Here is a 19390-nt window from a genome sequence, read left to right as displayed (position 1 = left end):
TCTGGAAAGCAAATGTCGCCTTCACGATGTTGTTGTTTTTTGTAGTGAAACACAGTCAGCTCCATAACCAGCTGTAAGCACTCACATTTCTGTTTCATCCCAAATCCTGATCATGGTTTAAAATTACAGTAGAGCCCCTCTTAAGATACAGTCCCAACAGGATTGTTGGTGTGCATGCAACCTTCCCACATAACTTGAATTCAACCATCTCTCAAGACAGCGTATCAAGGGTGAATGAGGTTTAGCTGCCAACCTTTCTCTGAATAACTTATCATCCTCTATTCATTGCTCCTAATAGGTCTTTACTCCATTGTGTCAGCGTTCTTTGTTTGTTGACTCCACATTATTTCGCAACCTCCACTTTGACTTTGAGATGACACTGACAGTAAACTTACAGGCTCGAGGCTTTGTTCACTCGTATAATAGCAGTTTAAGATTTTGTTTGCTCATACACCAGCTCCACCCCTCTCCCCGTCTCAACAATAAGTGCACTGAATAATCTTGCTTCATAATTCGCAAAGTGCTCAGACTTCGCCTCACAGTTTAAGCCTCGTTTTCATAATTGCATCTTCAAGCTTGTACAATACAAACCCGCATGAACACACACAGGCACACACACACACACACACACACGGCCCAGTTTATGTATAGAGCAGTTTTCTAATTAATGTGTAGACCCCAAATCCTTATCGTTGAGAAAACCTTTTCCTGCTCAATTCTCTCCCAGCCTGTATCTCTAACAGGCTGCACATGGGAGCCGATCCACAACGAACGATACAATATTTGTGTGTTTCTGCATATGTATGTGTGTGTATGTGCGTGTGTGCGTGTCGAGGGAGGTTAACAAATCTATAGAACCTCAGGGCTTTCCTTTCTTTGTTACCTTTTCAAGGCTGCAACCACACAATAGTCTCTCTCTCTCACTTACACATGCGCGCGCGCACACACACACATACCCACACACACACACACACATACCCACACACATACCCACACACATACCCACACACGTTGGGGAGGGAGGCTCTCTCATTGTAACACATTGATGAACTACACTGTTGTCAGGTACAACAGCTACCTCTGTGGTTTAATTAAGTGGGACGAGACAGAAGGGGGGAGAGGACAGAAACAAAGGAGGCAGAGGATGGAGGTTTGATGAAGAGGAGAAATATTTTGCTTTAATTCCAGACATATTTTCCCTTTTTCCACTTGAGTGTTGTTGATGTTGCTGTTTAGTTAGTTTTCATAAGCAGTAACAGTAATGAGAAGCCACTGTGTAAATTTAGAAGTTTTTGTTCCCGGGCGGAATAAAATAAAACTGAATTCTTCTCTTCGGCAGAATACACAACAAGTGTGTGTGTGTGTGTGTGTGTGTGTCAGAGAGCGACACTGCTCCTCTCCTTCAGTCACTGTCGGTCTAAGGGTGCTGACTAGTTGTCGCAGTCTGTTTAGGCTGATGGAGAGGTCGAAACTGCTAATGCGTTGTTGTGATACTGGACAAATGTTCAGCAGCCGCACACTCACACAGACACACGAACACAAGTACACATAATTGATGCAAACACAACCACACAGACACAAACGCACACACTCAAGCGGGCCACTGGCTGTCTCTCGAGATTAATGTTGGTGTGATCCACTCAGCTGGGCCTGATCACATTAAGATGGATGGACCCCCTGGTGGTGTATGTGTGTGTGTGTGCGTGCATGCAGGGCCCCATCTGTCTGTGTTTTCTCCACAGCTAGGTCCTGTGACCTAGCTGCCATCTTTAGTGCCCTCAACTAGGATAAGCAATGCCCTGAGAGGGAGAGATGGATGGATAGATGGATAGATAGCTATATTCTCTTTTGTTTTTCATTTTTTTCCGTGGTGACATTAAAAAATGCTCCTGGCATTTTGTTTTTATTTTAAAGGGGTTTTTAAGATGTTGCAGGTGTTTCATCGGGCGCTTATGAACGTCTTTCACTTACCAATACAGCATAATGCAGAAAAAATAATGTTCAAAACCTATTTGTTGGTTAAACCCTGATAACTAACAGGGTGACTTCTTTTATTTCCTGGATTTTTTTACTGATAACGTCTTGCATTGCTCTTCTGTCAGATGTGCCGCAGTTGAACTACTGAGCAGCCAACTGCAGCTTACTTTGTAAATATGTAGAAGTGTCTGTGAACCAATAGTAGAACAGCATGCGGCCTCAAGTAACTTTGTCTGAGGAGTGCATTTGAAAGTGAACTGTATCATCATTTCCCTACGTGGACTTAGTAACACTGTTTGTGAACTATCATGTCTTTGCACATTCTGAGAATCCATTTTCTCTGAAATGCCTTTCTCAACTCAATCTGTAGTCCTTTTCTTCCCAGAGCACAGAGTGGAAACTCTGATACACTGATAGACAGTCTGATAGACAGCATCCTCGCAATATCCGCCAGTGTTAAAGACATTGTGCTGTGACTTGTAAGTGGAAAAAGCTTCTGGGGAATCCCTGTTATTTCTCCGTAAGTCAGTCCCGGGCAGACACAGGGTTTACGCTTGTTATTTACAACAGTCTGATTTCACAGTCTCACATGAGCTTCCGTACATCACAGCATTCGATGGTTATTAATCATTAGTAAGATGTTTTTGCCATCACGCTGGAGTGTATAAATCCCACAGCAAACCAATTTTAACATTGTGACACTTTACTTTAGAGGAACTGGAGCTTTTGATGTTTGCTCTGTGTCAAAGCGTGCATTAGTTGTGCTGTGTTAGGAGATGGTCTTGTTGTTTCCATTATGAACAGCTGGACTGTTGTCCAACATTAGTCACAGTTTGGTTGTTTTGGGACATTTAGTGAAAGCACCACTTGACGTGCCACATTGATGTTTTTTGTGTGTTATATCACAGCTATTATACACTTGGCAAGTATGGCTCCATTGAGAGTTGAACTGTAGATGTGGCAAACTGCAGGAAACCGAACCCCAAACCTTAAAGGTGAAGCTGCCAAGCTCACGTTTTTGCATCGTACAGGAACACACATGGCAAAATTTATTTCTTTTTGAGAGAGAGAGGGAGGAAGGGAGAGAAAGTAGCTTGGTCTTATTTTTCCTTTCACATACACACGCATTAAACTAATTACAGTGTTTAACTCATGTTCACCCAACAGCATGTTTCTGCAACTAACTGGAGCCGTTGCCAGAAATGGAAGCCAACAGTGAAACTGTGAATTAAAATAAACTATGTTAACAGTGTGTATTTTTAACACAGTATGGTAAATTGGAGGTCAGAGATGAAATCTGAATGGAGTAAATACAAAAAAAGCACTGTTAACAGTGGCCTTCCTTCTTCTTTTCAGTAGCAATTTACAGTTTACTGACATAAAAGTCGCCTTTATCCTAAACAAAAGCTCCCCTCTGGTTGATACTGTGCCATCCGTTTGGATCTGCTGTGAGGGAGTATTTCTCCTTTTTTTTTTTTTTTGTTGTGTGTTTGGTTTCTCATTTTAATTTTTCTGCTTCATAGTCTTGCTGCCTCCATTCCACGGTCAATTAGAATTAAGCGTCTCTACTTTTTGTAAAACAAAACACTGCATTGAGTCTAATGTTTCCGCTGCTGGCCTGAGAGACAGCTGTCCATGGTTATTTTGGAGCGAGCTGGAGTCCTTATAGTTTAGGAGAGAAAGGACAGTTTTGACTCCCGGCTTTCTTCTCCTGCTCTATTGGGAATGTGTGCATGAATAGATTTCATTAAAACCTTAAAAAGTCTGGTGTATTTCTCTGAACAGTCACTGTATTCTCCTCAGTCCGTCCTGTTTTCACAGTTCAGATCAGTTGATTCCAGTGCGAATGCTGTTAATGGCTGGATTGGTCATTGTTGAGATGTTATGCATTAATGATTTACAATGGATAGCTGTAGTTTTATAAAATCTACAAATCAATCAAATCCAGAACAAAATAACTAATTGCTCTGTTGACAATTCTTGTACAAGACACAAATATATGACTCATGAATACAAGAGTTAAATGACACTTTTTGTCATTGTCACGTTATTTCCCAACTTCTGGATACACAAAAGCTTTCATATTTCTGTGCTCAGTTTCATATAACTCTCGTGTAACTTGTGTCCATCTCTCTCTCTTCCTCTAGGTGTCTGAATGCATGTACCTACTGTAAAACAAAGCATGCCAGAGGAGACCTGGCCAGCTATCCCATTGAGGAGTTAGTGGAGAGAGCCAGGCAGTCTTTCCACGGTGAGTCTATTACCTCTCTCACACGTGCACACGCACAAGCACATGACATTGAATCACAGTGTTTATGTGCTGCATCATTTCAAAATCAGAGTCAACAAATATCTGACAAATATTCTGACTGAGATGCTTCATTTATATGCTGTGGAGATGGAAGTGCTGCTGTTGGATAAATGAAGGGTGGTACTGGATAACTAGGTTCTTCTTGAGTTTGATGGCAGATGAACAGCTGTTGTGCCCTGACATCTGTCTCTTAAGAGTAGACTCCCCGAATCCCCAACTGCACAGCAGGCTATGTCTCTATAAGAGCCCCCCAGGCGGGTCAGTCAAGGGCAAGTCCGACACTGAGAACACAAATCTCACTTCCACGGCATTTACTGTATACAATAGGTTTTGTGTTGAGTCTTTGAGGGTTATTTGTCTGGTGTTTAATCTAAAATCCGTGTACCAGATCCGTCTAAGACACTGAAACTAATAAGCATATGTAGTGTAATTCAGATCCATGATCATTTTCTTTGCCACACACACACAATCTCCCCTCCTCTTGTCGCCACTGGATTACAAACCTCCTAGCCTATTTCATGTCACATGCAGTACAGCAGTACAGCACAACAAGCTAAGGTCAATTGTCTCATCCTATTAACATTTTATTACTCATGCACATAATTTAAATATAGTTCAACCTGAAAATTTGACCATGAACGTTTTAGTAGAGCTGAGCCTTAAGTCCTGATCCAGTCTAGAGTGTGTTTATTCAGCTTTAGTTCGGCTTTATTCATACAATGACTAAATGTAAGCAGTTCTCACACTGTTAATAGAGTAGCACATTCACATGATCGTTTAGAGAAGAGCCGTTTTTTTCAGGAACTTTTTTTCTGAACTTTTGATGGCATGCTTTGAGGCAGTGGGCACAGTTGTCCAGAGATTCACGTTGGCAGAGTTACAAATTCTTTAAAACCGTTTTAAAGTCGTGATTTGTATGACTTCTGGTGCCCATGGTGCTTCCGTTTCTGCCGAGGCTTTTTTTGGTAATACAGGTGCCAATTAGAGAGCAAAGTATGAACCTGGAAGTCTGGTGATGGAACTCAGCAGATGTTGCGATGCTGCACAGCGGTTTGAGCCCCTTTGTGGCAGGATCACAGCAGCAATGTGAAGAATCAGCACAATGCTACTCAACTTGAATAAGGAGCCTTGAATCTTTGAAGCGGTGCTATTGTCGGTCTGAAAACAGCCTCGGTTTATATCTGGGTAATGAAAAACAAGAGCATACCCTTCACAAGGACATTCCTTTCTAAATCCCATCCAGAACTCTTTAAAACAGCTGCATCCATGCCTGTGCAGCGCCCCGGGCTGGGCAAGACAAGGGCAAAGCCGCCAGCTGCGTGAACCTTGCTGTGTGTGTTCGTGCACATGGGACATGTGGGTGACAGTGCAGGGTGAAGATACACCTGCCCTTTACACTTGTTTGAGAGAAGTCACACATATGCTGTGTATATTGATATTTTGGGAAGATTGTGCTGTGTGACTCACAGTACCCGTATTACCGCCCTGTTGTGTAAACATTTGCTCTGGGTGCTACCTTTCTTTCCCAAATACTCATTATAGTAAAATCCATAGACAGTATTCATTAAATTTCATGTTCATGAGAACTTGTGATAGATTTAATATTGGTTAACCATAGTTGTAGGACACAAAGCAGGAACTTCAGTTCAGGTCAGATATAATGTGCGCGTATGTGTGTGTGTGTGTGTGTGTGTGTGTGAATGCGTGTGTGATCCGTTGAAACGCAGGAAACATGAGTGTCAGAGACGGTTAGTTGTTGTTTTCAAAACAGAGAAAGAGGAAGCTGGAGGTTACCGTCTGTCATGATTTACAGACAGTTGGAATAAGACAGAGACAGAGATGGGTAATGAGAGAGGAGAGAGATGAGGTTTCGCTATCTAGCCACTGCTCTCGGTGGTGGATGCAGTGAAAATCAGCCGTTTCAGTTAGTGAACCTTTCGGATATTTTCCTCTCGCTGGTCAGTTTTTGCCCGTTATGGCGCCGTTCATGTACGCCGTGTTTTCCTGTTTCTTACTCATTGTAACGCTACCATCGCACATAAACACATGCATGTTTAGAGCCCACAGGAAACACAGTAAGACGCACAGTTTGCCAAGCCAGATTCTTGTTGACCATGTCGTAACAGGTTCTTGCACACACACGGCCACACACGAACGGACACACACACACGCTCACTGGTGAGTGCGATAAGCAGGTTTCATCTCAGGAATAATTGGGCGTCTATACCCTTTGGCCATCTAATGTATATTTTGTCTGTTACATATAATATATTTCTCTTTTGTTAAGCAAATAGAATCATCTACCACATTTATGAACCAAAGGCACACTGTTTACTTCATCAAATATTTTCGTTGGGCTTGGAATTGCATTATGGCGCTGCAGCAATGCCCTTTTTTATTTCTCACTCTCACTCTATTAGCAACCTTTTTCTTATCTCAAGCAAATTGAGCCTCACAAATAGGCTCCAATTCGATTTGCTATTTGATGTCTTTTGAATAAAAAAGTGCTGCAAGTATGAATGCTAATTTTGATTGGGCCAGTCAGCCAGTGTTGGGGGTATTTGATTGGTTTATCCCAGGGAACTTTGAAAGGATTTATGAGATTTATTCAAATGCGATTTGAGGTAAATAGCTCTCTTTCCATCTGGAAAAAAAGAGAGTGAGTGAGTGCACAGCTTTTAAAATAATCTGAATTATTCAAATGTATGAATGTATAATTTTTAACATCAGAGAGGTTTGTTAATGTATGCAGGTAATGGAGGCCGGGGATGTCATAGGAAATGACAAGGTTGTGGGTGTGAGTGTACGGGTAGGGAGTGTGTGGGAGTTCATAGGCGTAGTTTTGTGTGTGACAGAGACATGCTGGGAAACAGTGATTGAGTGTGGGTTCATGTGCTGGTGCAGAAATGTGTGTACTTGTGTAATCGTGTGTGTGTGTGTTTGTGAAACAGCCAGAAGTAGAGAAATATGTAACCATATTCCTCTGGGTGAGCAGTTCAGGAGACGTCAGTGTTCTCCATGAGGTGAGTGCAGTCGATAGAAGGTGAACATCCTCCATCCACCAGCGACCCGCCAACAGACCAATGACTCTTCTCCTCCTGCTCACTTCTTGAACGCTTCACAAGCAAAATGTATGGTCAAGTTGGATTGTGTGTTTCCCTCACACTGAAATTGTGCGTTCTGTTCTGTGTTCTTCTGACCAGTATGGGTTTTTGTGTTTGTTTGCAGTTTGTTTTTACTGTTTCAGTGAAGGTTTTTTTTTTTTTTTTAACATTATGTTTTTAAAACCTCCAAATCAGTCTCCTTGTCAGTGCATTAGCTGAACTGGCAGGGTTGACTCTGATATGAGTCCTGTCTCCCATCAAGGCAGCCCCTCTGCAGTAACAGATAGGCAGCAAAAACCTGTAGGGCAACACAAGACCTCACACAATTTTGGGAGAAAAAAATACTCATCACAGGAGAGAGGTCATTTTAAATTGTGAGCATAACAGTAACTAAAATAAATTCAACCAAATTCTCCTCTCACTGGTCATGTGATGACAGATGATGATGTGTGAGCAGACCTATAATTAAGCCTGGGTGTGTGTGTGTATGTGTGTGAGGGGACTTTCTATGACAAATATTCATTTCCAAAATAAATATGTTTGTTTCAGCTGCATAGCTCACAAAATGTTTCTGCTATAACATTGCATTGCATCCAACATTGCAGTTATAAGTATATATAATCTTTCTTTGCTATCACATCTATGTTCCATTAGATATAATTATGTCGCTTTCTGTAGTGACCATATGTACTAAAATAGATTTTATTGTATTTGGGACTGGCCTGGTTTCACGTCTCACATTAAAAGCATCTTTGAAAAGGCTCGAGCCTCTGAAACCTGCAGATAGCATGTCCTGTAAGCACGCTGCCCCTGAGAGATGTGACACGGGAAGTGGGGCCGGTGAGACGGAGTGAGGTGCCAGGGCTGTGTACGAGAGGGAACGCTATTTTTGTTGTGGTCTGCAAACACCCACTGTGGCTGTCGCCTTGTCATTTTAAACTGTCAGCGGTGTGTTTCTGAAATGGCCCTGTCTGAAACAGGACGTGATGCTTCATAGATGCAGACACACTGCTATCACTCCCACATGACACAGTACATTAGTGTGCGACGTGCGTCTTAGCAATCACGACACAGCTTGAATTTTGGGCTCTAGCGAGTATGGGCATGATGACAACACAGCACTGAAACCTCGTATCACCAGTATTGCTTTTTCTCTAGACCTGACAGCTGGTGCTTTTCTCCCTTATGCGAAATTTTTTGATGTACTAAATTCTAAGCAAACAGTCCGAAAATGCAATGTAATGCCTGGATGTCAACGCGGGGCATGAGCTACTTTTTTTTGCACATGAAACCGACAATATAATCCCATTTTTAAAGTCACGTTGTTTGTCTTTGCATCACATGTTATGATAGCATACATCGAAGGCAACTATATCTGCTTTTTCTCTCATTTCCACACGACTGATGGCATTAGTGTCAAACACAGATATTAGCAGATATGACATCGCTTAGTTTCCTGGCTCCAGCTGGGTGACACATGACAGATAGCCACAGATAGACAGATAGATATGTGGGCTTGGTTGTTGGCTAGCTCCAACATCTGTGACAGGTGTCAGCTCCTGTTTACCTCTGCTGCCGCGGCTACGTGACACATGGACAGACGAGGGTGCCAAAGTTTGCCAGGAATGATCCTCGATGGGTCATTGGTGGTTCCTCCAGGTTAGGTGTTAAAGTTTAGTGGCTGCATTTGAGCTGCACCTTCATTTAGATTACAAGAAAGGTGAATGAGCCCTGCGAGGACAGCCGGTCATCACGGCAGCAGATGAAAGGCTGTGGGTTGTTGAGAGTGGAGCAGTATAGGAAGCAAAAGGAACAGTGGTTTTACAGATGTGTGGGCTCAGCAGCTGATTATATTCTAAGGCGTTTTTTCTGCAGATGGGATAACACGTATAGGTACAGATCTGTCTGCATATGGGCCTATGTGAATTGTACATTTGGCATTCAGTCAAGCTAAAGAGACGAGGGAAGACGATTAAAAGAGAGATCGCCTCTAATTTGTCTCTTATTGACGAAGAGATGAGCAAGAGTTGAAACAGAGACGCAGAGGCAGACGAGCAGAGAGACTGAAATATTGACAGGAGCACATTGATCATAGTTGAGTCACCACCATCAAAGTGCTGTCTATTGGAAAGACCATGTGGAAAACTGCTGAGCATGCAAGCGCTAACACAAATTTCCTGTGTGTGTGTGTGAGTGTGTGCGTGGAAGCAGTCAAATTTATTATCCTCTGGGATAGCTCTCATGGAGAAGCTAAAAATGGATTTTCTGAATCTCCTCCAGGCCGATAACTTGCTGATATTTTTCACACAGACAGAAGATTCTCCTTGCATGCTCCCCTGCACTGAGAAAGGGTTCAGACTCCAGCTACAGTTTTTCATAATCTGACTGTTGTGTAGCCAATAAACTCAAAACAGATTTGAGTCGCACACACGCACCAGAGTTCAAACATATGTCACCACAGCCGAAGCATCAAGAAGCAAAAACAATTCTTGCGTTTCTTGGCTTCTTTTGCTCAAGTGTCGCCGTGCGCTTGCATGCGTTGAGCATGGTGCTAACTGTGCCATGACTTTGACACAAATGGCTGTTTTTTCACAGTGGACGTTTTGACTTGCCAAACACAGATGTAAGCAATAATCCCAACCATGGCTGCACTCAGTTCCAGTGTCAGCGCCCTGTAGTGTGCATGCTGGCTCTGCTGACACTGTGTGTAACTCAGCTGTTCTTAATGTTACTCGTTCCACCTGTGCTGCCTTTTTTACGATCAGGATGGACACAGAAGAGCCGGTGAGCTCATAACTCGGTCTGATGGTTTGTCCTTTGTGCGCCGCCTTGTTGTGCTGTGTAATATTCATCAACAGGTAGCCTAACTGCCACTGTTTGTTTATAGGGGCGACATACTTCACTGCAGTAGGTCAGTAGTGCTGCTGCCATGGTAAGTTGCAGGGGAGTGATTGAAAACCAGTTGTTTCCAGGTTATGTTTCTCATTGAAGGTAGCCACAGTGGAGACAGAGTAGAGTATTCTTCAGTTTGTGCTGTTCTCTAAGTGTGCTTGTTCCTGCTGGTGTCTGATGTCTGTCTTGCTCCCCCTCCTCGTCTCTCTGTGAATATTTCATTGGCTGTATCATTACTGTTACTAGTTTGATACAGAGCAGACTCTTGGCTGTTTGGTAACTGCTACTCATCTGGCTTTAAACACAAGAATATAAAGTGTATACACACATACACACGCACGCACACACAGTGTTTCCTCAGGCAGTCTCTTAAGGCAAGATTTGGACAACCCAGCTGCAGTCTCACCTCTACCACTACTCATTATGCATGGCCATGGTGCGGATTGTGTGTGTGTGTGTATTCAGTTTGAGCCAACTGACTGTTGTTATGAGAGACACTGCAGACACGAGAGCAGTTTTTTTCTATTTTTCTTGTCTCTGCTCTTGTACCATATTATATATCTCATCTTTGTTTTTTGCTCTTAAAGTTCAGCTGAACTGCCGCCGTCCTTCATTTGCTTCTCTGCCTCTGTCTTCTTGTTTGACCTCTTTTCATTCCCTCCATAGGCCGGACAAAAAGACAGCAGAGGGTGGTGTGTGTGCATGCATGTGTGCGTTTGTGCGCGTGTACCGTCTTGTCCTGTGATTTAGTGCCAAGCTGGCAGCAGAGACTAGTGAATAGGGGGCCCCTTTCACACAAAGAGAGCACAGGATGCAGACACACACACGCACGCACGCACACACACACACACACACACACACACAGACACGCACACAGCTCACAGTCAATGCCAGACTGCAGGCCACCAACTGCACACCTGGCATGCTGCTATTATGTCACCAGTGTGCGTGTGTGTGTGTGTGTACGTGTGTGTATGTGTGTGTGTGTGTGTGTGTGAGAGAGAGATTGTGTAAGTCCAGCAGACACCATCTGCTCCGTCCTCTGTGAACTTGTGTGCACACCTCTCCTCTCTCCCTACTCCACTTCACTATCTCGTCATCCTTTGAGGAACACTGTACTTTCTACTGTAGTACTAGTGTATTTCAGCTGTATTTCTCTATATTCCGTAGTGCTGTGGTGCTGCTAACAATTGTACCTTAATGACGATGTTGTAGGGTTTATTTCACATTGTAGGACAGACAGTTTTTTAAAGTACTTCCAACCCACTGGAGTACACTGAAGAGTTAAGCAAGGCAGCAAATGCATTGTGTGAAGGCATATGATTAACACAGCTAAAGCCCAGCAAATGGACCTCTAAGCAACAGTTGAAGATAAAGTGGATTTTAAAGCTGTTTTCGAGGGTACTGAAGGAACAACAGTGAAGAGTCTTAATTTCAGTTCTCTCTCCGTTGCCGTTTCTCACTTCTCTTTCCTTTCATGACATATTTTCCTCGTCTTGTGCCCCCTCGTCTCCATCTGTTTTTTCCCTTTTCTCTCATTTAAAGGCTGTGAGCGTTACATTTCCCTGCTGTACAGCCCCGTGTGGGGGAGGGGAGGGCTGTTCCACATTCAGTCAATAGGTGGCAGTAGGACACTTACATTCACACTCGGACCATGTGCTCGCCTCACTGGTCTTGTTATTGTCTGTATAGTCTCTCATGCACACACCAAGAGTAAGCTTGTGCCTGTTAAAATGTTTAGCTGCTGTAAGTCCTCTGACTCACATTTGGCTTTAAGTTCTTCCTCCCAAAACACTGCTCTGTGTGTGTGTGCGTGTGTGTGTGTGTGTGTGTGTGTCTACCAACTTCCCCCTTGTCTTCTATGCAAGTCACAGAAGATAAAAAATAAATGACACCCTCTTTGTTTTTATTGTAGCCTTGTAAATATTTGTAATGATTACCCACTCAAAGAAACAATTATTCTCAGGGTCCCCCTCCATTAATTCCCTTGTGACCTTTTTTTGTGCATGAACCCAGTTAAAAAGCGCTATTAGAGAAAGAAACAAACAACACGTTGCACATTTTTTAGCATAGTGTTACATCTGCACATACTCAGTGACGAGCGAGTGGAAGATGATGTATGACTCAGGTGAGAATTAATATGTTAAGCTATAAAGTGGTATAAGGCCACCGTTGTTTTCTCTGTATGACAAGTTTTTGCCCCCTTTTTCCTCCCCAAGTAATTACTCTCATCTGTTTCTTTTTCTCTTTTTCCTCACCCGTCCTATGTGTCTGCACTGCTTCTCGGATTGCATTTCACAGTACAAAGTTAGGTCCCCTTTATCTTCCTCTCAAGTAAAAGATACTGACTGTTTCATTTCAATGACAGTATTAGTGTTTGGATCTTCCAGGAACACAAGTAAGCCCTTGGTCTCTACCTTGCCTGATTCATAACCATACACTCCGCTATTGAAGATAACTACATGGCTACAAGGTTGTTTCCAGAAGCCCCAGTGAGTCATGATACTCTCAGCAGTGTAAAGGGGGGAAAAAAAAGCTACAAGTGGCTCAAGTCTTTAAGTTTGTGTCTGCTTTGAAGTCTAGACTAGGAGCTTGGGAGGCTGGAGAAGTAGAGATTAATTGGGCCGTTTAATCTACACAGTCCCTTGTTTGAACCCTTTCAGCTTTTTGGCAGTGTCACAAAACAAAAGCCCTTTGGATACCTGCTGGGATTAAAGTTTCTGCCATGTGGCATATTTGTGTCATGTGGATTTCCGCAAAGACTGCTTCAGATCAGTAAAAAGGTAGATGATAAAAGTCGGGCATTCAGTGGCTTTTACTGGAGCAGCACAGCATAATGACTGACTGAGTGTGTTCGTCATGCCAGTAAACATAACCCCACTTGAATGCACTTGTATCAGCACAGTACAGATCTTTTTCCATCCATATGTTTCGTTAGCACATGTTTTTTAAGTGGGCAGATGCCTGCCTGCCTACATTTATCACAGTCCAGTCTTTATAGAACACCTGACGCTGATCTGGGATATGGAACAAGGATGGATTACAGTTAACTTTATTATTTAACTTCGACAGACAGCATTTTAATGTGTTTCTAATCACATGTATGTTTGGTTTGGTTGGCGATTCATTGAAATTCGATCCCTGTAATAGACTGACAGTTCTCAGTTTTCTAAGGTACAGGCCTCCTCCTCCTTTTACCACATACACATTAAAAGCACACCCACTTAACACACACATCACAATTAATTGGTTGTTCTACCTATAATTAACTTGAACCTCACATCAATGTTGTGATCAACACGACTCATTACCTGTAAAGGAGAGAGGAATGAGAAGAGGGAGAAAAATGAAAGCCTGATCCTGAACAGTACAGGAAAGAGAATGAGAATAAAATAATCCCAATATGTGTCCTGATCTTCAGTGTTTTCACATGTAATAACCTGAGCCGGCAAGCTTTATCCTGAGTTTTCTGTGGGGATAGCCCCTTGAGAAGAGTTGAAGACAGAGAGCAATGAAGTCAAACGGATATTGAGATTATGTGGTCCTCAATCTAAAACATTATGCAACTGTCCCACTTTGGCTCTGGTGTTTGTCTGCTTTCCTGTCCGAATCCATCCCATCACTCCGGCCTCCACCGCGGTTCTGTCCTTCTGTCTCGACCTCTCTCTCTCCCCACTCTGCTCCCTCTCTCCCTCTGTCATTACGTCTTCCCCTTCTTTGATCTTCTCTCATTTTCAATCAATTCCATCTCCCTCGCATTCTCATCTTTCTGTTTTGGCTGAAATCAATTTTCCTGGGCCCGTCTCTTTCTGTGTGCATCTCTCTGACTTAATCACTGTTTTGTCTTATCAGTTTCCTTTCAGTCTTTCACTTAACATTTTCTCACTTGATTCCTTCCCCTGCGTTGCAGTCTCAGTGTAACTCCTCTGTCCTTTATCAACCACTGCACTTTCTTTTTTTTCTTTTTTTTTTTTAATCTTCCTCTCACTCAGTTTTGCTGTCTGATGTTGAGCCACTATTGGCATATCTGCATTCAAATGGATAGATAACAGCATTGCTTATGAAGAGGCCAAACCTCACTTAAGTCCTCAAGGCACAAACCATCAGCAGCTCATTTATCTCCCGTTCAGCTCAATGAGGAGAGAAACCTGCAGCCAAATGTTAGCCCTGCAGTTATTTCATGATATAGAGAAATAATTCATTACCCATGGTTTTAGCAGTTTTTTAGTCTCATTATTGAATGCTTTCGGCACTAAAATACACAAACAAATATTTATACATTCATTACGTTTGCATAATTACTTAGACTGGCCTGTGGGACGAGTCAAACAACACCAAGGGAATGGGGTTAAAAGCGAAGTGGGGGAGACTTCACTCGTCATGTTTTTGTCGCTGTTGGCCAAGGGACACATTGTCCAGTGGTGCTGATTTTGAAATGAGCAAGCTGAGTTTGTATTTTTCTTGTGATTATTTGAATAGAAAGCGTCTGTGATTGGGTTGTAGAGCATTAGGATAGCATGATGGTAGTGGTCAACCTTTTTAAGCAGTTCGTATCGCTGCAACAGGTGTTTCCTCCAACCCTATCCACATTTTCCGCTCTTTAGCTGGCAGATAGCCACCAGAACACAATGTACCTCCTCCATGTCGAGTTCAGAGAAACCTCAAATAAGCAGGGAATGTAAGTTTGAATCAGGCAGATTTCAGAAGCTCTCTTTCTCACACAACCTGATAAGGCCCTGATATTGAAATATTCGCGTGACTGTGTGCATATCCCCGCTGATAGAAACATGCATCGCAGTACAGGACTCCAGAAATGGTGCTGCCGTGTGTAGTTTTTAGAGATTTTTCACCACATTCTCCTTCATATTACAATGATATCAACATTCAGGCATGCAAATGATTCAGAATCGCTTTACAGATTCCAAAAACTGATTTCTACACCATGTTGATGGAACTAAAAAGGTGGAACAACACAGTAAGCTCACGGCTTAGCACCTGGACGACTTTTTTAGATTTTATCTTCACAAAATCCACATTATGGGTTTATTAGTTAAAAACAGCTTTTCACCACGAAGGGCAAGTATTTTGTGACTACTCACCATCACCCAGAAGACGAGCAAAGCTGGTGAAAGTAAAACACAAAGCCAGTCTCCACCGAGCAAATGAACTGGCGAACCCACACACAACAGCACTTTGCAAAATTTCCAGGCAGCTCTGATAAAATCGCTCGGCGTTGTGGATAACGATGGGTTTTTCTGGTAATTGTGGTACAACAGAGACACAAAACAAGAAGACCAACACAAAAGATGTTGCAGGCAGTGGTGGTGGTCAATAAATGACTTTTATTAGAGCCAGAAGACTGTAACATGCTTCCAAATTATTGTTGTTGCCATTGTTCAAATAAAACAGCTGTGTACTCCCACACACTTATTTCCTACTTGTCAGACTGTGACCTTCATCTAGACCAGTTAGCGTAGTGCCAGCTCTGTTCTGCACTGCAATTCTGTGGACTAATCACTGAAGTGAACAGTTTGCCACACGGTGAAATGGAGTAAAAACTTGAATAGAATGCCCCTTTTCTATTTGTTGAATCAAGAATCAATTCTGAATCCAATCATGACACCAACGATCAGAATGCGATGCTGTCATAGATAGTCCCCCCTGCGTTCATCGTCAGTAACACATCTGTTCTGTCCATCTTATTCGTTCTTGTGTTGGGGACTACAAGAACGACAGAATGGATGAAACTCTCAGTGTGGATATCCAGAAAAAGACACCCACGTCCTCGGAGCACCGCACGGCTTGTGTGTGTGTTTGTGCGTACGTGCCTGTGTTTGTTTGTCCCCCTGTGGTATATATTTTGATACCATCAGGGGGTCTCTTCACACCCCCTGCAGGAACCAGTTCTCACATAGTGGACCACCCGTGGCCACAGCCATGAGCCCCTGGTGTTGGGTGACATGAAAGGTCTACAGGGGGGACAGCTGATGCACGTGCACACACTCACACACACATACACATACACACACACACACTTGCCCAGAGAAATGTTGTGCAAATGCTGGAAACTACTGAATATGTCCTCTAGTAAATGTTCCCTCTAACTCTTTTAACTGAAACTCTGTGCGCCTCAGGTCACACTTGGCATTGCCCCTTGACAAATAAGCTTTGTTTTGTTCCGCTGCAGTCTAAAAATAATAATTCTCCATCACATACACAACTAAACATGTACTTTGAACATGCACATTTAAGCTCCTTTAATAACGACTGTAGCATATGTGACTTTTTGCTTTTCCTTGGAGACACGGCATTATTTGGCAAATATGAACAGACTTATAGTTCATCTTTTGTGGCCAAAGCCTTGTATGTTGCTCCTTTTAAAAACAATGTAGGAATTGCTTCATTTCCCAAGCCTTGACTATATTATCTTTGCAACATTTTAGTGTAAAGGTAAGCCAAGAACGCCAAGAGTCTTGCTTCATGCGTATATTTCTCATGATATATTGTGTCTGTAAGTGATTTTATGAAATCCACTGCTTTATGGTGCAAAGTCCAGGAGTCAGTTCTAATAGCTGAAGCCTTGTGTTGATCACACTCATTCTTGTAGCTTTCAATTGCAAATCGGAAGTTTTGGTCTCCAGTTTGTTTCTTAAGACCTGTGATATTTAAATCTTCCATTACAATCTGATCTGCATCCAATATGCTATTCAAATAATGAAGTCCATGCCTACTCATTGTGTATATTGTGTCTACAGTGTTATCAGATGGCCTGCTCATGCACAATATGCAAATCAAGTAAGTGGGTGGGGAGCTGGCATTGTCAACCGAACCAAGCAGGTGCAGGGTTACTACACGTGCTGCTCGACAGCCTGGATTTACTTTTCTGTTGATGGAGAAGAGGAAAATATTTCGCCATGCCTAAGCTGAGGATGAAGAGCTCTTCTTCAATGAAGAAATAAAAATCTAGGATTTGAATATTCAACCTGAAACTTCACGGAAGCATTTTTGGTGCAAACTTTCTGACTGTTTTAGAGTTTAAAAGTAAATCCTTGAGGTTATCTCTCAATTTCTCTTTTCACCTTTTAATTTGTGCACATATTCTGTGTACCTTGTTTACTCTAAACTCCAGCATTGTGCAACTTGGGCAGATGATGAAACGTAACACCTGGGTGTCATTCGCTTTTTACTAATCACCCCCTTTCAAAAAGGTTTTACTCCGAAGAATAAGCAAGTAAAGAACATGCCTTACCAGTACGTCATGCTCAGATCGAGTTTCACTTCTTGACACTGAGCCCCAGTGTAGATGAATGAAATGGTCAAAGAGGGGGAGAATCCAGAAGTTGTTGATCTCCACGTCACATGAAGGCACCACAGCACAACTTTGAGCTGAGGGCTACTCTGACCAGGCTGCAACGTTTTTTCTCTTCAAAACAAACGGGGTCAAACATGCAAAAACACGGCTGTGTTTCTTATAAAATATGCACGAGAGACGACGAGGAAACACAATTAATTGCTCTCACTTTTGATAGGAGACGAGATGAGAAGTACATGACCGATCAACCTGCTGGAAACATATGATGCCCATGTCACATTTTATTGCCACAGAAACCTAAACGACAATAATAATGTCAATCCTAATGTGTAAGGTAAAGATGGTAAATGTTATTTTTTAATGTTTTGGATTATTAGTGTACAGCATGAGGAATTTAAATCAGTGTTTTGTATGATTCTACAAGATGGCACGATGGACAAGACTGACAGATAATTCACAGATGGAGCAAAGCTTAGAAATACGCCTGGAAATAGAAAGTAAATGACTGTAGACGCAAAAGGACAAACGTAAGAAGAAAAGAAGATAATTAAGGGAAGTGTTACAGAAAGAAAAAAAGTCAATTGACATTTAGTTACAAGGAAAATAATAAGAGCACACACACACTCTTACTCTCTGATGACTACGATGTTCAGTGTTCTCAGTTTTGTCATATATAATAATAATAGAAACAGAATCCTGTTAAATTGAAAACAGTTTCCATCTACCAGGAAGAAAAGGGAATGTTGTGGTGCGGCATGACATGCACAGACACACACAAGCCTCCTTCCACAGTTGGTTACATGTCAGTACATGTTGGCTACATGTCAGGACATGTCTTCAACATGCGTCTCTCTGCCTTCCTCCTCCTGTCTGCCTCTTGCTGCAGCGTGGCTTTTAGCTTCAGTGAGTCCTGCGCTGTGTCAGTGTTTTTATTTCATTGAATATTCAGCCAATAACAATTATTGATTTCCAACTATTATTTTCTCTTCAGAGGAAAGTAGTTTTGTCATTGAAGCAGTGTGTCTGTGTTTCCTTGTGTTTTTGTATGTATATTGTGTGTGTGTGTGTGTGTGTTTGTGTGTGTGTGTGTGTGTGTGTGTGTGAGAGACTGCGCTGACACTTGACTCTCTAGCCGCAGTGAATGTCACTCCAGGTCTTCAGATGAAGAAGCCGTTGAGTGTTTCTGCCTGACTGGACGGCCTGTCGCCACATCTGTCACTTTGCAGAAAACCCTATGCCTGATTCCCTTTGACCCCCCATTGTGTGTGTGTGTGTGTGTGTGTGTGTGTGTGTGTGTGTGTGTGTGTGTTGGGGGCTGAACTCCACTTTGCTGTAAAGCCCCTTTCCTAGTAGCCAGAGTGTCTTAACACACATTTGTTAAGACGTGTGTGTGTGTGTGTGTGTGTGTGTATTACTTTGCTCCTCAGCTTTCAGTTTCTGTCGTAGTAGCCTTAACTGTCAGGAGAGATCCATCTGAAACACACATAACGTGCGTACCTGCACTCACAGCCCAAAAACCTTCTTCATTCCTTTTTGAGAGAGAGAGCGAGAGACATGTGGAAAGGACAAAGGACTTTGACTCAGGAGACTGCGGTTTATGTCCCGTGTGAAACTGTGAGCCAACATTGAGTGTTTTAAACTTATGTAACTAATACTTAGATTATGCAAAGTGTGTAACAGTAACGTTTTTAACCTAAACAATGATCTTTTTATAAATCGAACCAAGTCGTTTTTGTACCTAAACCCAAAGAAACTGCTCCTGTTTCACAGCGTCGACCATGTGAAGGTGTGGTA

The 19390-nt window shown here is 42.5% G+C and overlaps 1 protein-coding gene across 1 annotated transcript in view; it reads left to right on the top strand.

Annotated features, from left to right (window-relative positions):
- Positions 1 to 19390, top strand: part of cdkal1 (CDK5 regulatory subunit associated protein 1-like 1) — a 218201-nt gene that overhangs the window by 85270 nt on the left and 113541 nt on the right. The window contains exon 8 of the mRNA XM_076738158.1: positions 4125 to 4228. Within this exon, the coding sequence (XP_076594273.1) occupies positions 4125 to 4228 (104 nt within the window). The remainder of the gene's footprint in view (positions 1 to 4124; positions 4229 to 19390) is intronic.

The sequence above is a fragment of the Chaetodon auriga genome, chromosome 8 (assembly GCF_051107435.1).
Source record: "Chaetodon auriga isolate fChaAug3 chromosome 8, fChaAug3.hap1, whole genome shotgun sequence".
Taxonomy (NCBI): domain Eukaryota; kingdom Metazoa; phylum Chordata; class Actinopteri; order Chaetodontiformes; family Chaetodontidae; genus Chaetodon; species Chaetodon auriga.
This window is presented reverse-complemented; position numbering and strand designations above follow the sequence as displayed.